This window comes from Antrostomus carolinensis, unplaced genomic scaffold (assembly GCF_000700745.2).
Source record: "Antrostomus carolinensis isolate BGI_N321 unplaced genomic scaffold, ASM70074v2 scaffold10809, whole genome shotgun sequence".
NCBI lineage: Eukaryota > Metazoa > Chordata > Aves > Caprimulgiformes > Caprimulgidae > Antrostomus > Antrostomus carolinensis.
The window spans coordinates 1-16,143 of record NW_010337870.1 but is presented as its reverse complement, the minus strand read 5'-3'; the positions used below and the strand labels follow the sequence as shown (position 1 = coordinate 16,143).

The window sequence follows — 16,143 nt, the reverse complement described above, 5'->3', positions numbered from 1 at the left end:
CCCTTTTTTTAGCCATAACAGTCCCAAGAGTATCAGCCTGAGATGAAACAGCTTCATCTGGAGGAAAAATATTCTAGGAGCAAGTTGATTCTTTGAGCCATCTTCAGAGTAAACAGTCAAACAACAGCAAAGGTTACACCATTTCCAAAGGAGAGAGCAAAAGTAGCATGTTCTTTCATTTGAATTCACGTGAATATGGAGCTAAGAAATCCTCAAGAGCTCCATTCCTGTCGATTTAAGCCTAGAACACATCCCCTATCAGTAAAGTGACGCTTGATGAAGAAACACAAGTACTCCCAGGAGCCCGAAAGGCATAGCAGTCTTAAAGAGTGAAGCAAGGGAAGAAGAAAATTCTCCCCTGGGGTATAGCACCTTAGCATAGGTGATCTGGGAATCCGAGATTTCATCATACTGTAAATTAATACTACAACAAGTAAAGGTCATAATGAGAGCTTTGTAACCATTAGCCTGGGACACAGTGATATGCAAATACAGTGATCATGCCGCTTTCAGAGCCAAGTTTCACAGTTGCACCTAAGCTAACAAACGGTGCCACGAGCACCAGCCAGGCTTATCTGCAATCCACATAACGCATTCACTGATAATACAAAACTGACTCTGAATGGAAATCAAGTAGAAAATTGCAACAAATTTCAGGTTTCTAAAAGGAAGCAGAGAGACTAGATCCATCTCACTGCTACATGAGTCAAGAAAAAGTGGAGCAATAACTGTGAGTAGCCTTTATGCCATCAGGAGGCCTCTGATGAGCTACACAGATGCTAAGACAACACTGAGCAAGAGACTCCTGTTTCCTGCCCCTGAGATACTCCTACACCTGGATTCCTGAGAACAAGTGTTTGAAAACCCCTGATGCTAGAAACATGTTCTAACTGGGCAAGCTACTGAGCATGAAGAGGTATGTTAGAGAGTTACTGGCCCCATTCGCACAACAGTTGCTCCTGTACACAAAACATACAGGGTAATCGGTCAACAGGGAAATCAGACCAGAGGAGAGGTACAAGTGGTTTTCATCCTGCCTATAAAATCCTACAAGCATCTTGCAGATTTAAATACATTGTGTAAGCAGACATCACATTAAACTGGGTATGCAGTTGATTCCAGGGTAATTGAGAATTGTTAACCTTGCCACCTACCCACCTAAAACAGACTGATAACGCTTCAGAGAGGATGTGATACACAACACTGGTTTCCAGGAAAAGCCCAGTTAGATGTATTTTAAACAAAGCCAAAACCCATCAGACTGCTTCCTGGAAATCAGTACTAGCAAAGTCTGTCCCTTTTCACCCTTTTGTGTTCCAACAGTGAGGGAATATTAGGTTTTCCTGGAATCATTAATTTCAATAGAAGGCTCTAACAAATTCCAAGGAATTTACCCGCTGTCAGAGACAGCCTCAATATAGACCCGTTGGAAAGTCTGCTCTTTCAATTAGCGTGGTCATTTTCAGTGTCTAGTTCTGAACAAACTAAGATCAAGATATTAAGTGACAATTTAAGGAAGGATTTGCACTACAGAAACAAATTGCCCTCCAAAACACGCAAAAACTGAAGGTGGCTTTTTTGTGTGTTTGTTTTTAATACTACATTTTGGACCTAAGTTTACGTTATGCTTTTAATTGTGATCACCTTCAGAAACACACCAGAAAATCCACATACTTCAATTCCATGAATTTCAGGACAAGTTAATTCAGACCTTTATGAAATACTTCTTCACACTATGTAATTTTGTTTTGCTCATAAAGCAGGTTGCCACACACTGTTCAGCTACACAACTACCCCCCACTGTCTTTGTCATAATTATCTAGTTGCCTCTTTAGAACTTACATAATAAAAACGTTGCTTTCCACACAGAGGTCACAAATCTGCCAGAGGTTACCCCAGGCAACCACGGGGCTCCTGTGATTCACATGTATTAATAAAAAAAACCCAAAAACCAAACAACAAAACAGCGTGAGTTTCAAGCCTTCTCTTTGCACTTGTATCCACACCGCCTTACCAAAACATGTTTGGGCTGTCAGCCAGCAGCTTGAGAGATTCAAATATTTTAAAATAATGAGAAACTGTTTCAAAACAAGTCATTGAGCATCCCCTCCTCCATCCCCACACCAAAATAAAACCTGGCTCCCACACTAGATACGCTACAACGTGCTCTCATCAATTCATCTGCAGGCAAATAAAGCTTAAAGCAGCAAAGTGTGAGGATAAGTACCGTATGTTCTAGACCTCATGGGATTACTTTTCTATTTGTCTAGTATCAGAAACAGCCATTCCAACCTAAGCACTAGAAACATGATTTGGGGAAGTACACTAGGCTGAGATTTCTTCAACACCAAAGCTTTTTTAAACAGGATTTCCTATTTCCATTTTTACGCTGTCTTTACTGGCACTTCTTACTAGCTCCATCCACAGACATGCTATGTACAAACCAAAACCAGAATACAAGCATCTCTTCCCTGCAAGCCCTGACCAACACACAAACTCAAAGAGTTTCAAGACATCTGTCTGGGAGGTATACTTGTTAAGCAAATGGATTTCAGAGTAAGATGTAATGCTAAATTAATTTATAAAAAATTTCAAGGCTACTTTCTTTCAGAACTAGGATAATCAGTTGATAACAAACTCTGTGCTTCAACACCCCCTGTGACAATCTGTACTGAGAGCCTAATATCAGTAGAGCATTCCCAAAGTAGACTACTGCCCAAGGTCTTCCTTTTGTACACTCCCATGTAAGAGTCGTGACTGCTCCCACAGAAAAGGGCTACTGTAAGCAGTCTTGTACACTACATACAGGACAAGCATTTCACAAAACCTGTGCAACAGGAACATAACTACTACAATATAGGGTAACTGCACCAACATTTCTGTTACCCCTTTATAATCCTCAAGAACCACGAGTACAGACCAATATTTAAACCTTTATTCTGACATCTTGATAGATTTCTGTAACTGTTTGACTATCCTCTTCTGTATCAACTTCTAGTTTATACACAGAAAAGTACAAGGGTGTCATGTTCTCAGGTAATATAAACCAGAGCAGCTCAAATGACATAAATTAACACAACAAATTTCAAGCTGAGATTTAGCCAGCAATCCTTATTTGGATATTATAACTGTTAAAAGGGATCCAAGATTTTTACTTCCAGATTACAGAAGTCAGTTTTGAAATACTGTAAATTTAAGCTCCTGTACTTTTAACCAGTATGAAATACCTATTCATCATTAAACTCCTATGAGAATGTTCCTATTTTGGAATTAAGTACCTTACTATGAATCACCTTAATTCTACCTCATGATGCTCACACAAAGAAGCTACTGCAAAGTAATCTTAGACATCAGTTAGTTTACTGCATTTTAGCTAATCTACCATAAGATGACACACACTTTGCTCCAGTGCTACCTCAAAAAGAAAACTCCAAAGAAGCCTTCCTTTTTTTTTTTTCCCCCTCTTTTCTCCCTCCCACACTCGATTATTTGTTTGCATTAGTGAGATGTCCTTCCCTCCACCCACTATTTTCTGCTAGCCAATTGATTGTGTTGCTGCACGAAGAAACAGAAACCGTCAACTGGAAAACAAACTCCCTTAACTTTTCATAAGCTAGACTGTTCCCCAAAGCAGCTGAGAAAAACAGAACTCCAATCAGCAAGAGTAAGCCAATCCACTCCACCTTTGGTGTAAAACTCACTGGTATTCACACTGTACTAAGAGGGCTCACACTAACAGTTAACAGGAAATAGCTTGTGAACTGCAAGTTTAAACAGCAGCTTTTCAAACAGTAATTAATTCCTGTGGGGAATAAAGGCCTCTAGAAATATTTTACAGCTACTCCAAACTGGGATTATCTATTCGAGACTAACTGCTGAAGCAGGCAAGACTTTTCACATGGTAACAGAAGCTTTTGTGAATAGGTCTTATGAATTAATTATTTTTAATTGCTATCAGTGAGTCAGGAGTCAGTGCCTCAGATTACTCACCAGCTGACCTGCTAGTCTTCTGGACTTCAGATTAATTTAGTCATCCAGCTTGTGATCTGGTTCTCATCCACAAGCTTTTCTTTGCAACTGCTTAAGCTAAAGAGAATTAGTAGCATGCTCCCAAATCAAAACACAGCCACCAGAGCAGCATCAGAAAGCCTCCCACTGCTGTCAAACTCAAACCAGATCCTTTGATGAGCATTTCTTTAGCTGCTGATGCTGGCATATGCAGTCTCTCTCCCCCAAACCCCCGTTTCTGTAGCTAGGGCACCTCTCAGCATGTTGCTATAGTTGTTGATGCAGCTTTGCAGTGAACCAGATGAGGGAACTTCTCTGCCAAAAAATATCCCAACTAAAAGAAACATTATTTTGTTTAATGACACAGCAGAACTAGCATAATATCTGAGGCATTCAGAAGACAAGGACGATAATAGAAAACTTTGAACAACACTCTGCCCCAAAGAAATGCTCAAGCTACAGCCCCAGCCCCATCATTTCCCAGTGTTTACCTTTTGTTCTTCTCTTTCTGTTGCATTTTGACACTTCTCAATCTTCCACTGCCGCATGAAATCTCGCAGATACCCAAAGAGAGTGAGAACACCATAGCCTACGTAGGTCAGCACAGCAACCAGCATCGGTGTTTCTTCAAAAGCTTCATTGAAAGGCCTTTTGTATAATCCTCCATTGTGCACAATATGATTTATCTGCAGTAAAAATTTAAAGACAGGCAGTTGTGAGACATTAGTTCAAGAAACAACAGACAGGCAGTTCAGAGTAAGCCCTGGCCCTCCAATTAGCTATAAGCTCTGCATCCCTCTTGCCCAGCTGAAAGTACTTCCAACCATTACTGAAAAATATTGTCAGTCGCCATATATGAGGTTGCAAAGTTGCTGATAAAACCAAGTCACAGTTACCAATTTGGTGCAGTTTAATCTAACATCTCACTGAAGTTCTTTAGCTTGCGAAACTGCATCGAAAGCATTGCTTACATCCAGGCCAAGCAAAATGGAAAACTACCTTCCCCCTTCACCAAGAACTAGGTAGGCACAACTAACAGCACAGTGAGGCTTCCCAGGATCAATACAGGGGAAAACAAAATAGAAATTAAAAGCTTTATTGAGCTAAACAATGTATTCTCAGGATTATAAGAACTGAAAAAGTAACTGGAAAATATCAGGATAGACTCAACTTTGGAAGCTTGTATTAGTGTAACAAAACAAGCATAATCCATGTGTCTCCACAGCCAGCAGTCTAAAGACGGTGATGCAAACACTGTACTCATCCATGAGGTGGACATGACACCACAGACAAAAAAGTCATTGTACACACACTCTCAACATTGCATATATGTCAGCACACAGAACAAAGCAAGGCTTTCTGCACACTAAAAGTCATCTTGCTACATACCACCTCCTGAAGATAAGAGCTTGACTAGTTGTGTAATACATGTGCATCTCAAGTACAATTACTGTGCTACATAACATTTGTGACTATTACAGAAAAACTTAACAGCTACAAGGCAACGACTCACTTAATACTGAGGGGAAAAACATCATGATTTTAACTAGACCGCTTGTTGAAAGAATTAAGTTAAAGGTCAAATCTCAAAAGTCAATGTATCAAAACAGAAACCCAGCCATTAGATGCAAATTGCCATCTGTATTCCTACAAGTTATAGAATAGCTACATGTGGAAGAACACTAAGACATAAATCCCCTGTCTGTAGCACCAAAGCTGACAAGTCTTACTCACACAGATCACACAGGAAGGCGTCCAGGCGGGTCCTGAACGTCTCCAGAGAAGGAGACTCCACAACCTCCCTGGGCAGACAGAATATTAGGGATTGGAAGGGACCTCAAAGATCATCTAGTCCAATCCCCCTGCCGGAGCAGGAACACCTTGCAGAATACTCCTTGCAGAATAGCTTTGTTTTTGCCAGTACTCCTAGGCTTCAGAAAATTCCAACTTTTAAAGTAATCTAAACAGATTAAGATTGGCATACAATTCTGTAACTCTCTGGTATTCAGACATATTATGAAGGAAATTGCCAGATGTGCATGGGAACGGCTAGAAGACAAGAAGGAAACCAAGATAATACATCTCAATAAATGCCTATATTAATAATAACACCACACTGAAAAGAGGGCTAGGACAAGAGTGTATCTAGGATGTTGCTCAAAGTTCTCTGGACTGTATTCATGTTGCAGTTTATAGCCAGATACAATAAGAAATGTATTTTCTAAATATTCTAATAAAAGAAATATGAAACCTAGGAAAGAGGTTGATCCTAAACTCATGAAAAAAGGACAACAGCAAATAATTCATGAGGGGTGGTGGGGGCCAGCAGACAGAATAAAACCAGTTATTCACCTATGGCACTCATATTATCATATGGGAAAGGAAGCCAGAGTTGCACTAACCTCTGTTAACAGCTGATGAATCAATAAAAGCACGCACACTTGCTGGCCTCACAGATACTGCATTATTTGGAAAGCGACACTTGCTCATCTCAGACATTGGAGCAAGGCTGTGTTTCAAGCCTGGCTTTAATATCTCAAAAGTAGTTTTTCAGAAGGGTCTTCTTGCAGTCATTGAGTATAAACTGCACCACCACCTTCCTCCTGATACCCATTTCTACCTCTCCCCTTTTGCCAACACAGACATCCAGACAGCTGCAGAGCAAAACCAAGTTTCAACCTGAGTAATTCCTTGATTTGGTCTCTGTAGTTGCAGGGACCTTAGAATTGGTGCAAATGTGTAAACAAAAGAGCAAAGACACAGTAGGAATTCTCCTTTAGCAGCAGTGCTTACACCAGATGCAGACAACTACTAACCTGCAGTGCTGTGAGGCCACGTTTAATACTGAAGTAGCTTTAAGAAGTGCTTAAGTTAGAAAACAGCCATGCTTTGGAGCAGGTATAGTTACAGGTGCAGGAACACCACATTGCAGCTCAGATGATGGCAATTTAAAGTTTCAGCAAAGGCCACAGGTCCATACACTGTTTTCTTCAAGAACAGTGTCAGCCAAAGGGACTGCCCCTGCCCCACTCATTCCCACTTTGAGCCATCTGTGGAGCCATCTGCGTTGCCCTCTGGCTTGTACAACTAAGGCTAATCTGATTTTCAGCACAACATCCCTCTAACACTGAACTGATTCAGGTTGGAAATATAATGGTTTGCAGAAGGTTATTTATTAGCCCTAATAGTCTTTACAGCACTGCTCCACAAATACATTCAATAGATCTCAGTAAACAAGAACCAGCAGCTGCTGGGAAGAGAGGAGGGGCAGGAGCAACATGACAATCAACAGACTCAATGAGCCAACGCCACGGAGGAAAAACCATGGAAGTTTTCTCTTCTCTATTACTCTCAAGATTGCTTAACTGTATCACTATGGCTCCAATTCATGAAACCATAGAATTTTACTGCATCCAGATCTGAGAAAAATCATGCACCAAGGCTCCAGTTACTACAATTTCACAGCTAGATGAATTAAAGATGAACCTTGTGTCCTCACGCTGACAGACCAGGCTGTGAACAGCAGCTATTCAGGAGCAGGCACATGACATACCTGCTACCTGTGGCTGTCTACTAGTAGCTGATTTCTGCACAAGCAGAAATAACATCAAAGCCTTTAATGTCTTTCTCAGCTACCTGGAAGCTCATCTGGAAGAGATGAAAGGCTACATCCTAAAGGTATGGATCTGAGGTTACCTAATACCAAAAAATAGCTCCTGGGGGAAAAACCAAACCAAACCAAACCAACCAACCACACAACCAACCCAAAACCTATATACAGCTTTAACCAGAATAAAAGCATATCAATTTTTCCAGGTCTTCAGAGGTGCCTCTGCTTGTGACAAAAGCTAAAACTAAACAAGTTATTCCACATGGTCAAAAAACAATATTTCACTGAGAAAGGCCTTTTTTGGGAATACCTATATTGATTCAACACATACCCAAATCAATTTTACCTCCCAGTGGTCTTCTGCCAATGTGCTTATACATCCTCACACCCTCATGTCAGCTACCACATAAGCTGAGAAGGTTCTATGCTATCCTATCCAACTTAAACATTAAGGAAACACTGAATGCAATTCCACTGACTTTTCATGAAGCATACTATGACTATAAATGCTCTCTAAAACTGCCTACAGAAGAGACACTCGTAGCCACATTTTAGATACAAGTCTACTCGTTTTTCCAAAATGCCTTATGAACCTGCATGCTAGCCTTCAAATGTAGGCTTACATGCTGTGAGCTCCAAGCCTGATGCCAAAGAGCAGCACGTTCAGTTCTAGAAACCAAGAAAGAAGGTGGGTACAGCTTAGTGATTCATTTCCTCTTCCGGGGGGAAAAAAAAAGGCATGAAAGATTAATGCTTTTATGGTTTCAACAAGTCTCACGATAATAAAGTGAGCCACGACCTTTGAACTAGAATATACAGCACATCTAAGAGGAGACTACAAAGAAAAGCCAGGGTTCACCTAAGTGTGTGGTTCAAAAAAGCAGCTGTATGCTTACCTACATCTCTCCTCCCTGTGCCCCCCAGACCACGTGTACACAGAAGAGTACCCTCACATTAAGAAACTCAACTGCAGGAGAAAAATCAGCGAGCACCACCCAGCTGGTTACAGAAAGCAGCGAAGAGATGGTGTTCTCAACCAGCCACAGGTAACACCTGTGTTGGGAAAAGCTCCTGGGGAAACAAATCCCACCAAACAGTATAGTCACAGTTACTGAGCAGCAGCATCTCACCACTACAGCTAGAAAGGACTGCGTTGGTCTAAGCAGAATACAACAGAGAGTCTGATTATGACAATCTCCCCAGCCTGGTAACAAACAGTTCCAATTCGCAAGACTTTACATTAGAAAACTGACTTCAGATTTAGTTCATCCCGCAAATAAGCAGTGTGAGAGCATGTCTAGTACAGGCAGAGCATGGGATTAGGGATGTACACACATGCAGCACAAACACACTCAACCTGACATTCTTGCCAAACTACTGCACAAAGTTATGCTTTAAAGACCACGTCGGCCTCCAGACAGCACCAGATCTTGCAGTGCTTTAAGGTCAGGTAGCACCAGAACGAGACTCCAGCTCCACAGACAGAAAACGTATTTCTGCCCGAGTTATTCAAATTCTTTAATGATATAAATGGAAAACATTTCACATAACACCCCTTTTGCAGTTACCTTAGCATGATGACAGCTCATCTGACATTAGGGACAGAATAGTGTAACCTACGCAAAAATAATTCTTACTCAGGCTCAGTGGGTGGCTTAAATTCACACTAGAATATATCCAATTGCATGCTTTATTCATTACAACTTCCACTATCCTACTAGATGTGAAGATAACTCCTTTATCAGAGCAATTGCAATTCATACAGAGCAGTTAGCAGTAACTTGCTTTTAGTAGTACCCTTCACTATTTTCCCTTTTCTAAATTTGGACAGTAGGATCTTCACAGAAGGACCACCATACCTGCCTCTGAAATGGATTTACACAGAAGGTAAAATAAACCCAGCAAACAGATACAGATTTCAGTGTTAATTATGCTTTCACTGCCAGCACACAAATCAGATGAACCTGGCAGACTTTAAGTAAACACCTTAAAAGGATTATTTATGCTGGAACACAACTTCACTAAATTCTTATTAAAATTCAGTAGCTTCTCACTGATATATGCCACATAAACTGCAGAAATTTTACTAGCAGTTTTGCAGGTTTGTTTTTTTTTAAACATAACGTGGAAAAGACCACTTACATGAGCTGCTTGCTTTTTTGTCAGATTCCTGCCAACTATAGCAAACAAAATGTAGATCAAGATGCACCTCTGCTCTAGGATGTGCCTCCACTCTCAAAAGTGGTCACACATTATAAAGGGTCAAGGGAATCAGCACTACAGAAGCTACAGCAGTGAGAACTCCAGACAGACAGCTGATGTAAGCTCTCAGGGTATTCTGTGGGAATTTTACTGTCACCTCCAGCCCTTTTCCTTGCACTGCTTTGGTCTTAGACTTCAGATCTCGGACTGCTGCACAGGTAAAAAGACCAAGTATTTACTACTAAAACTGGGATGAACTTATTTGAATCATATTTAAAAAAAAAAATCACAGGAGGGAAATTTGTTTTACAAAACAGAGTTTAACACTGGAATGTATTCATAATTAAATATTTGTTCTTGTTGGCAGGTATTACCAAAAATTTTGATTTGCAACTAGCTACTCCCAACAAATTTGGCATTCCTTTGTTAAGATGCACTTGCCACATCTACACGAACAGTATAAATCTCCATAATGTTTACGTGCTGGTTTTTCCTTTTTAGCAAGTGAATGATGCACTTAAGTTTGGGTGGTTTTTGCTTGCTACATACGGCTGACAGTTGGAATCCAATGTACTTTTTTCTGACAGTTTACCCTAAATTACCTTAAACCTAGTATGTTACTTTATCTAGTATGTTCAGTAGATTTTAGGTGTACAGCATTTTGACAGAGAGTTCCTTAACTGCACACTTAATTACTAAATGTGTTTTACAATAAAGATTGCCAAAGACAGCACAAGTTTGTAGTGGTTCACTAACAAGTCAACCTCCAGGCTCTCAGATACCTCTGAAACTGTTCCTAATATGCTTTAGCATTTGCTCTCACTTATTTTTACAGATACTAAATCCCACTAGTTCCTAAACTTTTCAGCTCCTGTTCTCAACTAATAGTATTCTTCAAGACTATACTCTTCAATTGAAAATGGTTCTTTTTCTAGGAGTGATTTCTTAATGAAGGCAAAAAAAAATTGGAAAACTTGTTGAAGTTGGACCAATGGTTTTTGTTCCTCCTACAGAAACTGAAGTCGATAGATAATTAAGATTAAGCTTTTTTCCAACAAATTGAAAGCATGACATTTAGGAAAATGTTTCTGCTGTACAATTAAGACAGGAAAATACAACACAACATATCACTCAAGTAGTTACAATAACAAAAACTGAACTTGCATACATTTATAACAATTTATTACCGCATCTAATGTTTGACACCAGCTAAATTTGAAATGGCAGTTCCAATATAATAGAAAGATTTTAATACTTTATCCAAACTGACTTCTCAGTAGCACATATTCAAATCTAAGAGAAGCCAGTCACATCAACAGCTGCCATGGGTGTTTGTTTTCATACCAGTACAGACACACAAATTCTCAAGAAGTACAACACTGGCACTGCATGTACTAATTTAATATGATGGCCTCAAATAGTCATTTAGCCAGACAAAATGTTGTAGAGCTACTCCTTCCTCAAAGGCTTATATTAGAAAATTATCCTCATGCACAGGTATGCTTTTTCAGAAATAGTTTTGTCAATTAAAATATATGAAGATCGTAGTCTTTTCTAGGTCAGCCAATTTTCTACTGACTTCAGTTTTATGTTACTGACACAATAAATGCAGTCAATCAAAAAGACAACCAGGAGGCAGAAAGTAATAATTTCTTCCCTCAGGTCTGATGTAAGCCTCAGATTACATGCTACAGGCACTGAGGCCCACATTTTTACAGGGGTCCAAGGATTAAACACTAATGTCTAAACCTGGGCAAACTCTCCCACAATCCACTGAGTTTCTCTCTGTAGCCATGGAATAACCAAGGTTGGAAGGAAAGTCCAGGGGCCACTGTGTTCAACCCCCAGCTCAAAGCAGGTCTAATTACAGCAGGGTGCCAAGGGCAACATCCACTCTAGTCTCCAAGGATGGAGATTCCACAGCCTCTTGGGCAACTTCTTCCAGTACTTTACTACCTTCATGGAAAAATTATTTTTCTTACATGTAAACAAAATTTCCCATTCTTCCAAATTACATCCGTTGTCTCTCATCCTCTTGCCACACACTTCCAAGAGTCTGCCTCCATCTTCTTTGCATCTTCCAGCCAGCTAGTTGAGCCTTCTCCTCCTAAGGCTGAGCAAACCCAGCTCTCAGCCGCTCCTCAGACCTCACGTGCTTCAGGCTCTTCTGCTTCCTGGGGGCCCTCCACTGGATTCACAGATTCACGTGGCTATGTCAGCATCTTTGGAGGAGCACAAAACTGGACACAGTACTGAAGATGCAGTCTCACAAATACTGAGTAAGGGGGAACAATCACTCCCTCATTAATTAGTTAATGAGATTTAGTTCTTTAGGAATTTTTTTTATTTTCACCAGAAATATTTGCATTTTAAATTTGCTAACAGATGTGAAAAAAAATCCCACAACTCCATACTTAAATTCCTTTTTAGACCCGTGAATAGGGCAGTCATTTAACATCTTTACCTTATCCTAACCTTCATCTGAAATAAGGGTTTATTCACATCACTGCTACCACTAACTCACTAAGAAAAAATTCCAGTATTTGTTGCACTCATCTTCATAAGTGTGCTCTCCCAAAGGTGCTACACTAACCTGAATTTCAGCAAAAGCACCTATAAAATCAAGATGAAGCCATCATTCCCCTGCATCCTGAAGCATCTCACACGATGAGCCCACAAGCAGTGTGACTGCCGTCTCTAAAAAAACCAAACACAAATCACAGGACCACACAAGCTGCTTTTAGCACATACACACCAAAGCTTTTGGAAAAAAATAAAAAAAACAGTGAAACCTATACTGCCCATTTTAATAATTGTAAGAATTCAGCACTTTTGACAGCTTAAAAGGAATGCAAACCCCACAGTCCTCCCACTCTCTTCAACCAAACTATTCCATCTTCCTGAGGAAGCAGTATGAGCCTGTGTTTACAAAAGCATGTATGCAATAAGCTATCTGGAGATTGCTATAGTATGGCGTTGGAAGACCTTCTAGAAACATCAGGGAAATTAAAGTTTGTTTATATTATTCCAGCTCCTCTCAAGCTGACTTGGAGACAGTGTGCACAACAGAAATTAAGAATGTGATATCTAAAATCTATATTCTAATTATTCTTTTAGTTCAAGATTATTTTTTTCCTCAACTCCTAGATGCACAACAGAACCATTCCAAGGTGAGAAGCTCAATTCAGGAGTCAGAAAAAACACACTGCTAAAAATCTTTTCAGAATAATAGGTAGATTCCTATAAGTTATTATGAAAAACAAGGGCACTATGTCCCATTAAATATGTCCCAATCTCCCTATTTTAAGCAAGATTTTTTTTTTCAGATGCAGTATTAAACAACCATTAGCTGTTTGCTTCAGAGCAAAACACTCCAAAGGAGAAATACATTCCAGTTTAAAATTGCATTGCAATTGCAGAAAGAGAAAGCAATTTTCCCCTGCATTCTTTATTATTCCCACAAGTGTCTTGATAGATCCTAGATACCATTATTCTACTGAACTCACTTAACACTCTCCAACAGACTGGAAGGACATAAAAAGCAGAATCATGTACAACTGGAAGAGGTTAACTTCACTGTTCTTTTACTCAGATTTGCTTTCTTTCTCCTGGCCATGTTCATTTCCTCACATCATGACAATGCCCTTTGAGAAGTCAGGATGTCACCTTATATACTGCACTGTTGCACTGAAGCATTAAATCAGTTTTGAATCATGCACTCCCTTAATTGTACACAGTCAGAAATAAGTCAATTTTCTCCAATATCCCACAATTTTTAATTGCTAGATGGTTCGTCAACAGCTTTTAATTTAGTTTCTTACAGTGAGACTGTTGTGTTCACTGAATTTGAATCTCTAAACAGATTAACTGTTAGTTAATTTGAACATGGGACTTGCCTGGAAAGCAAAAGAAAGTTGTTATTTATCTTAGTATTTCAACAGAATGTTTTTTTAATATGCCAAAACTCTAACTTCAAATGATGACTTTCCTAGCCACTTATATTTCATTAACCTCCAAGGTAGCCAAAGTCAGCTACTGCACAGTTTCAGGAGACAGCAAGTTCCTCTCTCCCCTTACTAAGGGTAAGGATTAGCAGTTCAGATCCCAGCAAGAGCCAAAGTAATATAACCTGTTTAAAAATTAAGGTGAACAATTTCACCCTCTTCCTCTCATGCTGGAATAACAGTAAAGAGCCCATGCTACGCTAAATATCCATCTCTCTTTGTGGAGAGAGTTGTAAGGAAAGCCTGAAATCTCCGTCATAAAGATAATACTCTTGATTCTAAACTTTCTTTTTTAGGCTAAAAAAAACCCCAAAACAATAAAAACAAACCAACCAAAAAACCTCAAGACTTAAGGAGGTAACCACAGCAGAGATGTCCTAGGTAGGGACAGACTCCTCCTTTTTTCACATTGTTAAAAATGGGTAAAGCTTTCCTGCACTATCAAGCCCCACAGGAGGGCACGGTGATGTACGACCCTGTCTCTTAAGCTCTCCTCTCACAAGCTCCAGGCTTTTCCACATAAATCGCCAGTGACTTCAACACTTCTTTATACCAATGGCTTTCCTTCCCCCTCCTCTTCCCATCAATATATTAATTTTATCTAGATACCTCTTATTTCTCCTGAGGACCCTATCATAGGTTTTCTTGCAAAAACATCTCCCCCCCCCACCCCTCTGATCCCAACACCGGATCAGGACACCCCTCATCCTTACTTTTCTGGGTTTTTTTCCTACTAAGTAGGAATTGCACTCTCAGGTGTAAGCTGCCTCCTTTTTGGTACTTGATTACTTTGCATTCAACAGATCTCCTCACTTGCAGATTCTGAAGTGTTGTATGTGGTACATACGTCGTACAGACAGACAAACACATACACATGGGAGCATTAACGTCTTTCTCTTCTCCTGTGCAAAGGCCAGACAACGAAAATTCAAAAGCCAAAAGGCCAATCAAGTAGCCAAATCTGTGACACATCAGTGACCTTATCTCCAGCAGCTCTAAGCTCCCATCCCTGACACTATCTGAGAAGGCTGCACAAGGCTGGTACCTCTTACCAGTCACATCTCCCAGTCCGGTTCTAACATTCAGACCCTCATTTTCAAAGGCAGCAACTTTGCCTACATAAAAGTATGGAGAAAAGAATGCAAGAGTCCTAATAATAAATCTCTGCTTGACCAGCAAGCAGCTGCCAGAAAGATATCTAATGCTCTCCTTGCATCCTCTGACAGTGGTGCTACACTTTGGCTTTTTGCTAAGATTTCTCATGATCACTTCTCCAATGAGCCTTTTACCTCTTTAGAAATAGTTATCTCAAACGCCTCAGGCTTCTAAGACATATTTGAGCACAGTGTCACAGGCAAGCTACTAACTGAATAGAATGCCTTGTAAAACAGCAAGGTTTTTCAGCTTCCTCAGTTTGACACTGACAGTTTTTCCATTCACATGCTGCATCTCCCATGTTTTCCAGACACACAGCTGAACAAAACCCTTGAGGAAAAAGTTCCTTTTTCCTTACCCGGCATTTCTGTTCTTCTGAAGCATAACATGACTGTATTGGACCTTCTACTTTTAAAAGTACAGAGGGTGAGGAAAAAATGCTCACAGAAGAACACTCACCACCACCATGCTTGGTCTGAGTGCAAGATTTACACCTCCGGTTTTACAGCCAGCAGTGCTTGGTGTTTGCAAGGCAAGACCACCAGTGCCACAGCTCCTCGAACCACTACAGGCTGACACTGCTGTACTGTGCCCTCCTCCTCCTCCAGGTGTTCACTCACCATACTGTGCTATCCCCTCACAAGTACCGGGGTAAGGCTATGAGTGTCCATCCAGTGAAAGAAATACAGTAAGTATCCTGGGATAAGGTTAACTAAGGGAAAAAAAAAAAAGTTTAGTTTTATCCTGCACCCATCCTCAGCCTGGTTCACACAGGGACTGCACAAGCCTACACCTGAAAAACAGCCGGAGCAGCACAGGAGTGAAAACCAGGAGCAGCAGGAGGTGTGACAACGGAGGAAGGCTTTTCCCAAGCAGCTTTAGGTGTCCAAGGAAACACGACCTATTCCATACTGCCGGGATTGCCTTCATGAGACCCATGAAGCACGTCACACTGCAACACAAAAGTTTAGTGTTTTGCAGAGAAACAACTGGAAGTTCGAAAGCACAAATGCACGCTCTGGCATCACAGGGTGCTGCTGCAGCCGGACGGGAAGTGCTGCATCAACCTTTAACTCTTCCGTAGAGGGAAGTCCCTGCTCAAGGCTGCTCGCACCCGCAGCCCGGGGCATCAATCACGCCTCTAACAGCAAAGCAGCGGCGAAG

General features: G+C 40.5%; 1 protein-coding gene across 1 annotated transcript in view; it reads right to left on the bottom strand.

Annotated features, from left to right (window-relative positions):
* The window catches only part of SPTLC2 (serine palmitoyltransferase long chain base subunit 2), a 23,331-nt gene extending 18,640 nt beyond the window's left edge, over window positions 1–4,691 (bottom strand). The window contains exon 1 of the mRNA XM_010175319.1: window positions 4,500–4,691. Within this exon, the coding sequence (XP_010173621.1) occupies window positions 4,500–4,625 (126 nt within the window). The 5' untranslated portion in view covers window positions 4,626–4,691. The remainder of the gene's footprint in view (window positions 1–4,499) is intronic.
* Window positions 4,692–16,143: the final 11,452 nt, after the last annotated feature.